The 15,674-nt window shown below is 46.0% G+C and overlaps 1 protein-coding gene across 1 annotated transcript in view; it reads right to left on the bottom strand.

The window, feature by feature from the left end:
- The window catches only part of LOC138570103 (prostatic acid phosphatase-like), a 406,974-nt gene that overhangs the window by 276,697 nt on the left and 114,603 nt on the right, over window positions 1-15,674 (bottom strand). Inside the window, exon 4 of the mRNA XM_069648716.1 lies at window positions 14,244-14,396. Within this exon, the coding sequence (XP_069504817.1) occupies window positions 14,244-14,396 (153 nt within the window). The remainder of the gene's footprint in view (window positions 1-14,243; window positions 14,397-15,674) is intronic.

Below are 15,674 nucleotides of genomic sequence, written 5' to 3' on the forward strand. Positions count from 1 at the left end.
GAGACACATATGTGTAAGTGACAGGTTTTGAATGCAATTCTTTGCTTGACTGATAACCAGTTCAGGTTACGCCTGGTTTCATAGATATGTTGTGATCTCGGGATGTTCATAGCTGATATAATGGCATTATTTTGATTTACTTGCATCTTATTTAGGTTCCGTTGGTTGGTTCCAAGAAAAAGTGTATTACAGTAGTCAATTTTTGACAGGACTAGGGCTCTGGCTATAGTGATGCAGTTTGGAGTGGTGATGAATGGTCTCCAGGCTGTGATTAATTTGCAGGTGTAGGCCATTGAGGAGGCAATTGCATTGGTTTTTCTTGTTAGCATAAGCGCAGAGTCAATGTAAATCCCTAATGCTTTTACGTCCTTGGAGATCTTAATGCTGTTCCCGTCTATGTTGAATGAGATGAACTGTCCATCTAGTTTGTTAAGTTTTGCTGGTGATTTTAGGAGGAGTAACTCTGTCTTGTCGTCATTAAGACAGAGCCTGTGCTTAGCCATCCAGTTTTGTATGATGAGGTAGATGTCATTAAGAGTTTTGCTGCCCGTAACGTAGTCTACAGTGATAGGGAGGAGTATTTGGGTATCATCAGCGTAGTTGGTGTACGTGACACCCAAATAGTCAAGGTCATCAAATAGAGGCTTAGTGAACACATTGTATGATGTTGGGGACACACAGGAACCTTGGGGGACTCCACAGGTGACCGGTGTTGGCTCTCCGGAAGCTGATGGAGCAAAGACCCTCATTGATCTATTGCTAAGGAATGACTGGATCCAAGCGTTGTCTTTGTCTGAGAAATGCGCTGCTGACATCAGGTAGTTGCATAGGACTTTGTGGTTTACTAAGTCAAACTCTGCTGACAGATCTAATCAAAGGAGAATGGCAAGTTTGACATTGGGCCTCATTCGGACCCTGGCGGTAAGGGGTTAACGGCACCAGTAAGGATGCCGGTGCCGTTAACCCCTTACCGCCGCATTCCAAGGTCCCTTAGCAGGAGCCGCTAGGGGACCAGGGAGCTAATTTTCCATTTGAGCCCCTATGGGGCTCAAATGGGAATGGGGATTGGATTTTTGAATGGGGACTTACCGGGTCCTCCAAGGTTGGAATGACCCGGTAAGTCCCCATCCGGACCCGGACCGATTTTGGAGGCAGCCACGGTGCTAATAGCACCATGGCTACCTCCAAACTCGGAATGACCCCCATTGTCTTTAAGGACTTCAAATTGTGTCTTGAGATCAATCAGAGCCGTTTCTGTCCCGTGTCTGGCTCTGAAGCCTGATTGTCTGAGACCAAGAAGGCTATTTGTTTCATTGTCTGAGACCAAGAAGGTTATTTGTTTCTAGATGTTGTTGGATCTGCAGGTATGGTGCTCGGTCCAGTATTTTCAGAAGAAAAGGTACTGTGGTGATGGGTCTGTAGTTGGAGGGGTTGTTAGGGTCTAGGGTTTGCTTCTTTAGTAGCGGAAGTACCCAGGCATCTTTTATGTTATTGGGGACAATGCTAGATTTAAATGAGGCATTGATAAGGGACGTGATGAAAGGAGCTAGTTCCTTAGCTGCCTCTTTGATGACGGGAGCCGGGCAGATGTCTCCCTGGCATTTAGAAGGTTTTAGTTTCGTGATGATGTCCTCAACTTCTTTGATAGATAAGAGGGAGAAATGTAATTGGTTGTGGGTGTTCTGGTCTGATGTGGGAGGCGTTGGTATAGAAGCGATATTAGTGATGATGAGATTTTTGGATCCTATTTTACTTTGTAGCATCAACATTTTGTCCTGTAAAGCTTTGTGAATGTTGGTGCACCAGGTGATATCTTTGGTGCAGGTGTCTGGTGGTGGGCCAGGGGATTTTAGCTCTCTAAGAATGTTGAAAAGTTCTTTGGTGATAGATTTCGGTCGTTGTAGCTATCTTTTTTGGCTTGGAGAATTGCCTCTTTGTAACTGAGTGATGCTTGTATGACGTTATCCTTATTATCTGTTGAAGGGAGGCTTTTCCAGCAAGCTTCTGCCTTTCTTTTAAGTTTCTGTAGGGCTCTGAGATGTGGGGTGAACCATGAATTAAGATGCGCACGTGGTTTGGATCTGCGCAGTTTAGATGGTGCTATTGTATTAATGGCATTGACTACTGTGTGGTTGTAAAGGTCAACTAAGGCAGTGGGGTCAGTGAGTGTAGACGAGGAGTTGATAATTGGCTGTAATAAAGGCAGTGGTTTCTCAGCTGGTATATTGCACTTGTTCCTGGTACTAATGGGTGCAGCAAGGTTCTGCTGGTTAGGCTGAGTGCCTTCCTTTATGGTGAAAGAGGTGGTGTGATGGTTTGACCATGCGCACAGAGTATTGGAGAGAATATTGATATTGCAATTGAGAACGGCTAAGCAATCTAGGGTTCTGCCTTTATTATCTGTTGGATGGTTGATGCGGTGTAGGAATCCTAATTCTGAAATTGTATTAGTGAGGGCGAGTGCCTTCGGATCTTTAGGGTCCTAAAAGCCTAAATTCAAATCACTCATAATGATGACTTGTGATCCTGGCTTGGTGTTAGTCATAAGGAGGAGAGAGATGTCTTCTTTGAATGTGGATGTGGGGCTATGGGGTGTGTATATGAGATGGATACGGTTTGCTAATATTGGTAGTTTAATGGATAGTAATTCTGCGGATGCCATGGACTAGTTGGAGATGATTCTTAAGCCTAGGGAGTTTTTAGAGATGAAGGCGATTCCCTGCCCTTAGTTGTGTTGGATTCTCTGCCGTGACGGATGATGGAATAGTTGTCCGGGATGGCAAGGGCAAGTGTGGGTCCTGACGCAGCATGAAGTCTCATTGACAGCTAAAAAGTCAAGGTCATGTGATGTTATGTAGTCTGCAATGTCTAGAGCATGGTCCGGCAATGATCTGGCATTAATGAGAGCGCCTCTGATCAAAGAGGGGAGGGCGCAATGATTGCTGGCTTCTTGGTGGAATTAACTACTTTGGTAGTGTGCTTGTAGTTGGGTGTGGAGTGCACTGGCAGGGATCTGGAGCCTAGTCTGTAGTTCCTGATTTTCAGAAGGCACTGTACATTGATAGTGGGTGTTATACCTGATTTTTTATACCCTTGAGAAGGTGAGATGCGTGCAGGGTTGTTTATTAGTGGAGGTGAGGTTGGTAAGGAATCAGGTGTTGCTTGCAAGCAAGGTTGGCTTTGGGTGCTGCTTGAAGGCAGGATGGAAGGAAACCAGAAGGTAGTATGTGGTCCGAGGGAGGTAGACTTGCTTCCATTGAAATAGATATATTTGGCGTCCTGTGAGTGGAGTTGTGGTATAATATGGGAGGTAGTGGGTAGTTGTTCCTAATGGTGGCCAAGGTGGACAGGTGCCTGATCCTGAAGAGGATTTGAATGTAGGCTAATTTAGGGAACAGCATCATCATGACTGTGCTCCTTCTGAGTTATGCTAGGGTCGATTGTGTGAGCGGCTTCTAATGCTCTCGGCTGCTAGAATGAGGCATGTATGGCGAAGTACAGTTAATGCAATACAAAGGCATTTATGCTAGAGCAAGCAGTTGACGTAGAGCTAGATATAATGTACTAACATGGGCTGAAGAGCAATGTAAAGAGAATGCAGGCATGTATTTCGGGCTACAGTTGGTGCATTACAATGTAAGTATGATAGAATACAGTTGGCATAGAGCAGAGTACTTTGTGTTGGCACAGGCTGAGAAATAATGCTAGTAATTGCTGTTATGAAGTAATGTTAATAATTGCAGGCATGTATATCTAGCTTACACTTGGTGTGATACGGAGGCAAGTATAATAGGGTACAATTGGCATGATACTAGATACTTCGTGCTGCAGAATCATGCTAAGGTATACAGTAAGTGGCGCTAAGTGTGATTGGCGTAGTGAGAAGCTGTAGATGACAAATACTGTTGGCTTGAACACAGGCTGTGATGCAGTGCTAGGGGATACAAGACATGTGAGGCGACGTGTGGCTCACCTGCTCTAATGCTAGAGTACTGAGGTGCATAGCGATAAACTGCGTGACAGATGGGCCGAAATACAATTTGCTTGACTGGCTAATAATTGGATGACGGACAGAGCGGTGATAGCGAGCAGTAGGGATTAGCAAGACAAAGCACAGCGCGGGCATTTACATCAGGCGCTTAAAGACGACATGGACAGATCGAGCCGAACGCAGGTTATATGCCTGTAAGGTGTTGACCAGCAGAAGTCTGTGGGTGTTGTATTTTGAGATAGTCACTGGGCTGATTGTCTGGCGCTATAAGCTCATTGTCAGGATTAGCTGAATGACGAGATATGAGGACCAGAAAATGGGTGGCTTTTGCTTACCAAGTTGCAGCAGGTAGAGCTGATGATGGTGGTGTTGTGAGCAGCGTGGATGGCCCCACGGCCCGTCGCGGTTTGGACAGGCCCAGACAGGATCTGGCCTTTTAGTTTGGGCTTCTGGTGAGGGCCGGCTTCTGCCTGCCGGCACACCTGATTGGGTGTTAAAGCCAATTTTTTAGAGATGAAGGCGATTCCCTGCCCTTAGTTGTGTTGGATTCTCTGCCGTGACGGATGATGGAATAGTTGTCCGGGATGGCAAGGGCAAGTGTGGGTCCTGACGCAGCATGAAGTCTCATTGACAGCTAAAAAGTCAAGGTCATGTGATGTTATGTAGTCTGCAATGTCTAGAGCATGGTCCGGCAATGATCTGGCATTAATGAGAGCGCCTCTGATCAAAGAGGGGAGGGCGCAATGATTGCTGGCTTCTTGGTGGAATTAACTACTTTGGTAGTGTGCTTGTAGTTGGGTGTGGAGTGCACTGGCAGGGATCTGGAGCCTAGTCTGTAGTTCCTGATTTTCAGAAGGCACTGTACATTGATAGTGGGTGTTATACCTGATTTTTTATACCCTTGAGAAGGTGAGATGCGTGCAGGGTTGTTTATTAGTGGAGGTGAGGTTGGTAAGGAATCAGGTGTTGCTTGCAAGCAAGGTTGGCTTTGGGTGCTGCTTGAAGGCAGGATGGAAGGAAACCAGAAGGTAGTATGTGGTCCGAGGGAGGTAGACTTGCTTCCATTGAAATAGATATATTTGGCGTCCTGTGAGTGGAGTTGTGGTATAATATGGGAGGTAGTGGGTAGTTGTTCCTAATGGTGGCCAAGGTGGACAGGTGCCTGATCCTGAAGAGGATTTGAATGTAGGCTAATTTAGGGAACAGCATCATCATGACTGTGCTCCTTCTGAGTTATGCTAGGGTCGATTGTGTGAGCGGCTTCTAATGCTCTCGGCTGCTAGAATGAGGCATGTATGGCGAAGTACAGTTAATGCAATACAAAGGCATTTATGCTAGAGCAAGCAGTTGACGTAGAGCTAGATATAATGTACTAACATGGGCTGAAGAGCAATGTAAAGAGAATGCAGGCATGTATTTCGGGCTACAGTTGGTGCATTACAATGTAAGTATGATAGAATACAGTTGGCATAGAGCAGAGTACTTTGTGTTGGCACAGGCTGAGAAATAATGCTAGTAATTGCTGTTATGAAGTAATGTTAATAATTGCAGGCATGTATATCTAGCTTACACTTGGTGTGATACGGAGGCAAGTATAATAGGGTACAATTGGCATGATACTAGATACTTCGTGCTGCAGAATCATGCTAAGGTATACAGTAAGTGGCGCTAAGTGTGATTGGCGTAGTGAGAAGCTGTAGATGACAAATACTGTTGGCTTGAACACAGGCTGTGATGCAGTGCTAGGGGATACAAGACATGTGAGGCGACGTGTGGCTCACCTGCTCTAATGCTAGAGTACTGAGGTGCATAGCGATAAACTGCGTGACAGATGGGCCGAAATACAATTTGCTTGACTGGCTAATAATTGGATGACGGACAGAGCGGTGATAGCGAGCAGTAGGGATTAGCAAGACAAAGCACAGCGCGGGCATTTACATCAGGCGCTTAAAGACGACATGGACAGATCGAGCCGAACGCAGGTTATATGCCTGTAAGGTGTTGACCAGCAGAAGTCTGTGGGTGTTGTATTTTGAGATAGTCACTGGGCTGATTGTCTGGCGCTATAAGCTCATTGTCAGGATTAGCTGAATGACGAGATATGAGGACCAGAAAATGGGTGGCTTTTGCTTACCAAGTTGCAGCAGGTAGAGCTGATGATGGTGGTGTTGTGAGCAGCGTGGATGGCCCCACGGCCCGTCGCGGTTTGGACAGGCCCAGACAGGATCTGGCCTTTTAGTTTGGGCTTCTGGTGAGGGCCGGCTTCTGCCTGCCGGCACACCTGATTGGGTGTTAAAGCCGGTGAGATCCAATAGGAGCGTGTCAAGGTAGCTAGAGACGCGTTGCTTAGCAGCGTTTGCCTTGCAGTGTAGCAGCCATTTTAGAATGGCCAGGGACGGTTATTGCGGCAGAAATTCTGCTTTCTGAGGTTGCGTACGATTGATCGAGCCTTAATGCAGGCAAAGGCATATAGTGTAGCAGTAGCTGGTGAGGCGGGTATCTCATGCGTTGAGGTCGTGGAAGCTCATGCTTACCAATGGAATACTGCTAGGAATGCAGTCGGCATGTGGGTGATCTCGCTTCTTCAGTAGGAGAGGTTGTGATGATGCGGGATGGTCACCTGCCACAAACAAGGGGTTTAGATAGGTTTGATATAGAGGGACTGTGGGTTTGATAAGCCAATGGCTTGAGTGGGGTCAAAATCAGATATGGCAGGGAAGCAACAAAATGAAATGCGTAGATAGGACTATGGAGAAAACCTGTGTTGACCCGGGGGTAAGTAAAACAAGGACATAAAGCATAGACTTTGCAGTTGAGAAAAACGTATCCCCTTCCCTGAACATTATCTACCTCACTTAAAGACATAGCTTGAGTGACAACCAGTGGCTTCAGGATGAGTATTCCACACTAGGTCTGCACAAGGGTCTGAAAGGACCTGTAGCCCTATCCCGACTGAGCCCAAATCCCAGCTGCAGGGATACTTTGGAATCACTTAGCCAACCTGTCCATGCTGTCTGGCATAGGCTGCCCAGTGCTGAACTAATGGAGGTAAGAAACTGCACTACTCCCACTGTCAGGCCTTGATGGCACCTTAATGCAAACACCTGAGATGTTGATGGCACCATAGCATTAACCCTGGTAGGGTGTGGGTGAGGAGCCTGCATCCAATGACCCAGTGAGCACCTTGAGTACTTTTATATTCTGGGACTGATTTGTCAGCCCAGAGAGCCTCTGAAAACAAAAAAGAAGAGATGGTTTTAATTACCCATCCCTGAGGAAGACAGTGTAACAGAACACTGTTGGAGGAGGAGATTTGGAATTGTCCTCCTACATACCAAGGCTTGACTTCACTGATCAAAACGAAAGCATCTTGGAATACTATGTTGTATAGTATTTAACCTCTTCCTTGTGCATACATCCCGTTGTGCTGGGGAACAGTGACATCATGAGAGTATGGGTTCCGATACGGAGCAATGGTGACAAAATGTTTGGGAGTGAGAAGGTAGGGAAGATCTAGAATGGATGGGCAGTTTTTTGAGTGAGGAAATAGCTGGAGAAGCTGGGGACCCCATTTACACATACACCTGATTTATATTGACATTACAAATAAAGGAGCTATGTGAACTTTAGCTGCATGCCAGCCTACCATATATTACAATCCAGACTGAGATCTTGAGGTTCTGCATAAAAAGCACATTCGGGTGTTCCATGATTTGGCATGTCCGTACATACTCCCTAGCATTGCCCACTAAAGATATGCAGGACAGGGTGCACTGGGATGACATCTCAACAAAATTGTGGAAAAGGGACAAGTTAGTGGAAAAATTATAGGTGTGCTCCGCCAGTAATGCTATTAATTGACATGAATACAAATCTTCACCTCAGCAAAACACCATAACTGAAGCCACCTGTGACAGCATGGCTCCCTTAAAGGGTGTCGCACAGAGCATCAACCCCCTTGCCTCACATTCCATATCACACTCCATTGATAATTTCACTGTCATAAACACAATCAGAAACCCCCCCAAAACACTGGTGCCATTTGTGACGAATTCAGAGATGCCGTCACTTCTCGCTGAGGGGGAGCCCCTTCCCATGAAGCCAGGGAAGTGAGCCGCGCTACCTGATAGTCCCCCCGGGGGTGGTAATCAGCGAGAGGATCTCATTGGGAGAGACTTCCCCTTTGGGGAACATGGAGAACATATCGGGAGAACGTGGTATGCAAACTCTCCACGTGCCCCCTGCACACCTTCCTGTCCCATAAAACCAAACTCCATATCCCATGCTTTCATGAAAGTCTGAACACTTAATAACTACTGAGACGAGGAAGAGAAGGGACTACCTTAGCGAGACCTACTTAACAAGTACTGGGACGAAGAGGAGATGCAGAACAAGGAAGAGTAATGGTAAGAACCTAAATGAACAGTCTAATCTTCTATGTCCACTTATGATAAAAACAAAGAAGGACTTACCATGTTGTCAAGCCCTCCCTGGAGTAACTGTAAGCGTAGGAATCATCCAGAATAGAAGAGGATGCTGACCCGCCAGTTCGCCGTAGACAGACCAACCGGAAAGAGGGAGAAGCAGAGACCACTCAGTCGAGTGAAGACATGCATTCTGTGAGGAACCAAATACTGCAGAGCCGCGGCAGCACAACGAAGTATGGGAGATGCCACAAGAAATCCTAAACAGAAAGCAGAAGTACCTGAGACTGAATGGAGCACACTGGCAGTGACCCCAAAAGGTACAGGGGTTGCCGGGACAGGTGGTGGGGGCACATAAAATCCATGGGAGACTTTTAACCCACAGAGCAGGGGTGAGGAGGGAGACCCTGGCAGATAAGAACGCATTAAGAGCACCAAAAACAAAATGAAAAGAGGTCAGGTCTGGAACCCGCACCCACAAAGGAAGATTCCCTACAAGTCATCTTCTTCAAGGCAGTACCTGGCAGGAAAGTAAACCAGGTCTTCCAAAACAATGCAGTAGAAGATGACAGGTCTGCCAAATCAAAGCAGTAGGAAACTCGTGTCTGGGACCCGCGACCACAAGAGAGAAGATGCCCAAGTCATCCTTTTCATGGTGAACCAGGTCTGCTAAATCAAAGCAGTAGAGAGATACCGGTCTGGGACCCGATCCCACAAGAAAGAGAGGAGTACCAACCATCGTCCTCGTGGCTGTACTTGGCAGGAGAGTGAACCAAGCCTGCCCCATTCTGGGGATAGGGAAGCTTGGGTCTGGGACCCTCAAAAGGAAAGACTGAAAGTGTTGAACTATGAAACCAAAGTGAAAGAGATGCCAGGGGAAGGGAGTCATTCCCTGTGGTGGTGTTGAACTGTGTGTTAGGAAAGATTTCCATTTATGTGTAATTTCCCCTCAAGTTTTGAACCCCCCAACATTTTGCTGTTGTCTGACCAACCTAGCCTGACTTGTGCCAGTGGTGTCCAGTCTTCTGCTGTACTCTGCTGGGTTTTCGCTCACTTTGTTATGGGGAAACTGACATGCTCTTAAAGACAGTCAGTACTGGGAGACATTGTTTCCCTTAGTAGTTCACTTTGTTGCACAGTTCAGTGCGCTGGGGTCTTCTTTTCCTTTTAAAGGCCATAGACACCCTCAAAGGACTTTTCGGTAGAAGTACAGATGTCCCTTGAACAAAGCTGGTGGCAGCTGTAATTTCTTCGTAGATTTTTAACCCTTTCTTGTGGTCATATCGCGTTTACCGCGTTTGATCCTGGACAGTGGCTCGGCCCCAAAATAGCCATTCCACAAGGTCTTTTGAACTGTCATTTGGCCATCTTGTTCCTTTGCCTTTCCCCAGGTCGAGCAGAAAGAAATAAGAAAAATAAGAAAATCCTTATTTGGTCACCTAGATCCCAGTGAAAACCGAAGCTTTTGCAGGCTTCTGCATGCCTTGTGTGTGTGCCTCAAGGATGTGGGCTGGACCGTCTACTTCCAATACACATCCTGGGTGCCAGGATGTCTGGTGTGCTGGGAATGACTGGGACCACCATGGTCCGTGATTGGTCCATGTCTGGGATGGCTGTATGTGAGCAGATCTCTCATTGAGTCCTCTTCGTTTTGGCGCAAAGGAGATTCTGGATAAGAGAAGGCCCCCAAAACCCATACCAGGTAGATCTCTTGAGTTCTCACTGAACTTTGGATGGGAGCCAAGTATCTTGAAACCAAGAAGCAGAGCCGAGGAACCGCTGGTGACCCGCTGGAAGGTTTGGCACCCTGAGCCTGCTGTCGCCCCGTTGGACACCCTTTTGCTGATTGAACTTAGAAGATCTGCAAAGGCGCTTCGACCCATTGGAATAGTGGGCTAACTATTCTCCCACCTCCAACTTATCCTGTAAGCAAGCCTTTTCGAAGTGTTCCTGGCCCAACCAGTGAACTGATCAGCTTGCACGGGACCTTTGCCCTGCAACTGCTGCCGCCTCGAGTTGACACTTGAGAGATTGGAGACTGTAAACTCTGGGTATAAGGCACTCTCCCGCCAAGTTTCGTACACCTAGCATTCCTAGGTCTGGAATTAGGAGAGTATGCCTGAACCTGAGTATACGTGGTCGCTGTGTCGCCCAGCTCTGGTGATGAACTTTGTGGGCACCTTGCTGCTGTGCCCCCCTGTGCCCTCAGACCTGCTGCAGCAGAACTGGCCTGATCCCTTCGTCAGGAGCAGAGAAATCATCACTGTCCCACAACGGTATTATCCCTGGAAACAGCCCTGAAAGCCGCAGCGCTGCACAAATGCAGGATTTGAACCTGCAACCGAAGTTGACTCGACTGCTGAAGTGTGGTCCAGAGTACGCTGACGGTCGGTGAGTACTTGCAACCCTTACCCGTGGCCTCTGGCACATTCATCCATTTTTACGCACAAGTGTCCTCTGAGGGCCACTCTTCTTTATCGAAGTAGCCTGTGCTACCGAGCTATTCCCAATTCTTGGATCCTGTTCTGCCCTCTTGGGGAGACCCTCCTCGAATAGTGGGAACCTATTCTTCACTGCCTCCCCCACCTTCCTGAGCTGCTACATGTTGTGGACCCTTATTGTGTATCATCTCTTTAGGCCATTGGTTAATGTATATATGTTTGATAGTAGTGTTGTGTTGGTTCAGTTATTACTGCTGATATTTGCTTTGTGTTTGATTTAAAAGGCCTTTAATAAATGTATATGTATTTTTGATGTATATACCTGACAGAGTAATTTGTAGTGTTTACTGTGTGTGCTCATTGTGGGCTTTCGATCACCCACACCCATCCTGAGACCTGGGGCCTCATTACGAGGGCAAAAGGCGGCATACAAACCAGTGTATGCTGCCCTTTGCTCTGCTCTTTTGCACACCACCATGCAAAGTGAGTCAGCACTGCATGGCATCCTCGCATCCCAGGCAGAGTTTAGTTTTAATTATAAGCTCTATTTGCCATGATCGCATGTCAGGCGGCACTCAAAATTGAAATGAAACCCTCCTGGCTTTAATTGTAATTGTGCACGCTCGAGCATGGCAGGGAGCGTGAACAAATGACCCCATAAGGATCTCCAGCATCTGCGCCGGCATGAAAATCCATGCTGACGCAGATGCTGGAGTATTTGTATGGCAGAGAGGAAGGTGGTGGCGAAAATCCAAGTTGCTTTCCACCAATGATTGAATATTAGCCATAACGTAAATAGAAGGCGTAAAAGACTTACGCAAGGGTCTTACGCCTTGCATTCACTTTATGGCTCATATGAACGTGAGCCGCTGTAAGTTAACATAAATAAAACGAGGATCACAGTCTTCAAGCCCAATATTTGCATTGTCAGAAGGTGCTATACATGGAAGATCAGAGAACACTCACTTGAAATTGTTTCCAAATATAACTATCTGGGTGAGACTATCGACGATTAGCTGACATGGTTATCCCTGATCGACAAATAGAGACTAAAGTACGTCAGCAACTTGGCACCATTCTTAAATTCGCCCGAAATCATTGTGGATATTCCCTCGATTCAATCATTCATGTTTATAAAGCCAAAATTACCACCATATTACTGTATTGCGCTCAGGGGGTGGACTGGGAACCAAAAGAGGCCCTGTGAAGAATTTTCAAAGTGGCCTTATATTACACATTTTTAGCATGCCCAACCCTTTTCCTTTGAGAACATTTGGAAATAAAATAGATTATCACACAAAAGAGGCCCAGGGTGCAGAGGCCTATCGGAAAATCTCCAGTTACCTATAGGCCAGTCCGCCCCGGATTGCGCTTAAGTCTGGGAATTTAGCCATGTTACTCAAACTTAAGAAACTCAAAGGGACATGTCTAAACATGTATAACTAAATTCCTCAGCAGCATACCTGTAGAATATCTACTCGCTGAGCTAGGACTTACCAGCTTCTATAGTCAGCTTCAATTGCGACGTATGCTTTTATATTGGAAATTAATGAATGGTGTTGTGCATTCCCCCTTGACTCTTACTTCATAAGCCAGTAACATCGCTTTTAGTGGAGTTGGTGCCTCTTGCTTGAAGTTGTTGGGTGCCGAGGCATTCAAGCGCTGTTTAAATCGTGAAATTGATCCTGCCTGTACCATTGTTTTAGGCATGTGTTTACGAGTGTTATTTATGGTTTGGGCCGGGAACAAAATGAGGTTGATTTAGCAGCTATAACGTATAGCGGAGAGTGTCTTTTTCAATAGCTTAAGCGCATCACTCACCCCCTTTATCTGCTTGATTTTCCTTAAAATTGGATTGCTTTTGAACACATACACCTTAAATTCAATCTGGTTGATACATTAGAGGTTACGGAAACCCGGAAGGGACTGGATCATAATGCCACATTATGTACACTCTGCGGTGGCATGATGGTAAAGACCATTAAACATCTCATGCTTGAATGTGCAAGTTTGGAAGGATCCATGTGATAATATCCCCGCTAAAATCTCGCCATACAAGAATGGCGCCATTTTTCGGCTGCAATATTACCATATGGAACCTGTTTTAAAGGGAGCGGGGGACACCCCCACAACCTCTGCTCCCATTTACCCCATGTATTGTCTGCATAAATAATGTCACCTGTGCTGTTTCCCGGTGACTATATGTATGGCAACATTATTTATGGGGATATTACCTGATACCGTTTGGAAATAGTTCGGAATATGGGCTATTGGTAATGGTACCGCTATCGAAGGCCCCTCTTAACAATTATGGGAACTCTTTTAGTGTAAATGATTTTGTGCATTTGTACCATATGGCTAAAATGTGGTGCATTATCAAACAAATGTTAGATATTATGAATAATAAGTGATTTCTTTTAAATAAGATGCATCATCAGAATACTCAGAAAACATGGTACAAACTATCCATTCTGCAGAAAATCAAGACCTTCCTTACAGACAATAGCTTTACACCCATGGTCCAGACCTGGGACCTGCCTCACCGAGACAGAGGAAATGCTTTGCTCACTGGCCTTCTCACCACCACCCAACCATCTATAGGACGCATCACCCATGTTGCTGCCTGCCTCATCAAACGTCTGCAAATATGACCAACAAAGGACTACACTCATCAAACTTTACTGGCTACCCCTGCAAGCAGGCACATCTATCTTCAAAGTCAGTTGTCATCATACACACTCCCCTCCTACCTGACAGACAAAGTCACCATCTCTCACGGAAGGTCATCAGCAGAAATCATGGAATGGCTATTCTAGAGCAGGAGAAATGCAACCAAAAAAGGAGCCGGGAAACCAATCCTCTAGTGGGTATATGACCTCTGACTGTGGAACCGCATACCCCTCAACATCAGAATCACCCCACTCTCATGCAATTCAGAAATAAAATTAAGACCACACGCTTTAAGGCACACAATCATCACATCGCCTAACACCAACCTTGAATGCCCCCATCTCAGGATTCCTCGTGGCCACCACTCTTTCCAGTTCACTCCCATGTTCCACCCCACACTCCCTACATCACACGTCATGTTCTGGAATAAAGGCGATGTTGCAAGGACTGTTTCCCCCTGTAACTATCTAATGCATGCCTGTAACATCTAGTGATGCCCAGCGCTCTGTCGCTTCCGGAAGCAAGGTTTGCACTTGAGAAATACCCATAATAAAATAATCACCAATACAAGTAATGCAAACTGTTCTGGAGCACTTCATATTTGTCTTCATTCTTTCACATCCCATGATTGTGGGGAGCTTCCTCAAGTCCCCGAACTAGGCGTAGCTGCAGCTTGCCTCTAGCTGATTAAACCCACCATTTTCCCTTCACACTTACCAGTTCATCAGCCTCTGGCACAGTGTGTACAGGGATTGGTTGCCACTGTATGTTTGGATTCCAAACTTGCACCCCTTTCGGAGGATACATTCCTGCAAGATTGGCCTCGGCACTCATTAGAGTTCGGTCGTAGTCCGTGCTACGCACATACACCTGCAACCAGAATAAAATATGCATGAAGTTAGACTTGAATAGATGCATGCTTCTTTAACATAACACAGATGGAGATTTCACTGTTCTTTGCTACTTAGACTGCTACCATCTAAATTTCCATAGCAGAAGCATACCACCCAGCATCCAACCAGGACAGTTCCTGCCCTGAAATGTTTTGGTCTAATGCAGCCGTGGAAGAGACAGGTGTGGTCCTTAAGGGTGAATTTGCCAATTTGTTATCTGGACACCTGTCCTTCTTAGGTGACAAGATGGCCAACTGGACTGGAAAATGGCTCATGTAAAACTAGAGCTTAAGAAATTGGAACTAGAATTTGCTCAGCTTATCAGGTGCCATCTGATGGCCAACACTAATGGTAGTGGGAAAAAGAGATAGTTGATTGGGATCAAGTTACTTTTTTGTTATTTGCTATATTTCCTGTAAAATGTAACTGCATTTTTGTATATTTTGTAGAACTTTTGAAAATGGCAAAGTTTGTGCTTTTCTATTGAGTGTAAAGTTCTTATGAACTGGAACGTCTGTCTATCAGACGTAGTAATATGGGGTGCAACTGCTGCCTTCGATACAACTCCTGGGGCCTCAATATGACCCAGGCGTTAAGTGTTTAACGGCGCCGTAAAAGGCTGTGGTGCTGTTAAACACCTAGCGCCTAATTACGAGGTCCCTTTGCGGGACCCGACCTTCACGGCTGGTTTTACCAGCCGTTAAAGTAGGGACCCGCAAAGCGACCTTGGTGCTAATTACGGTAAGGCAATTTGCGGTACCGTAATTAGCACCTTCCCCATTCCCATTGAGCCCTATGGGGCAAAAATGGGAATGGGGAAGATCTATGGTGGCATGGGGAATTACCGCCCCACCAACCTCGGAATGGGGTGGTAATTCCCCATTCCACCATGGCGGACTCCGGCATGGACCATGGTGCTAATAGCACCATGGTTTAGCGCCGGAGTCTTAATGAGGCCCATGGTGTGTTTGTGGGCCAATGTTATTCAATTAAAAAACTGTAGGTGATGTCTTTAAGATTTATATGCATACATACAATAGCACATAATACAATAATGTTTCCTTCCATTTGTTACACCAGCCGAATCAGATATTTACAAAAAATATATCTTTCATATCCCATGTATCTTAGAAATCATATTAATGTACTTAACTGCTTGCTCAAATCTGGCATTATTAGCAGCCTAGTGATTGGTGTTGTCCTGTGTTGTTTTGCTTTTGGAGCTGTTGCTTGTGAGTAAAGGTTTACGTTTCTC

The sequence above is a fragment of the Ambystoma mexicanum genome, chromosome 2q, assembly GCF_040938575.1.
Source record: "Ambystoma mexicanum isolate Mex_15411 chromosome 2q, UKY_AmexF1_1, whole genome shotgun sequence".
Lineage (NCBI taxonomy): Eukaryota > Metazoa > Chordata > Amphibia > Caudata > Ambystomatidae > Ambystoma > Ambystoma mexicanum.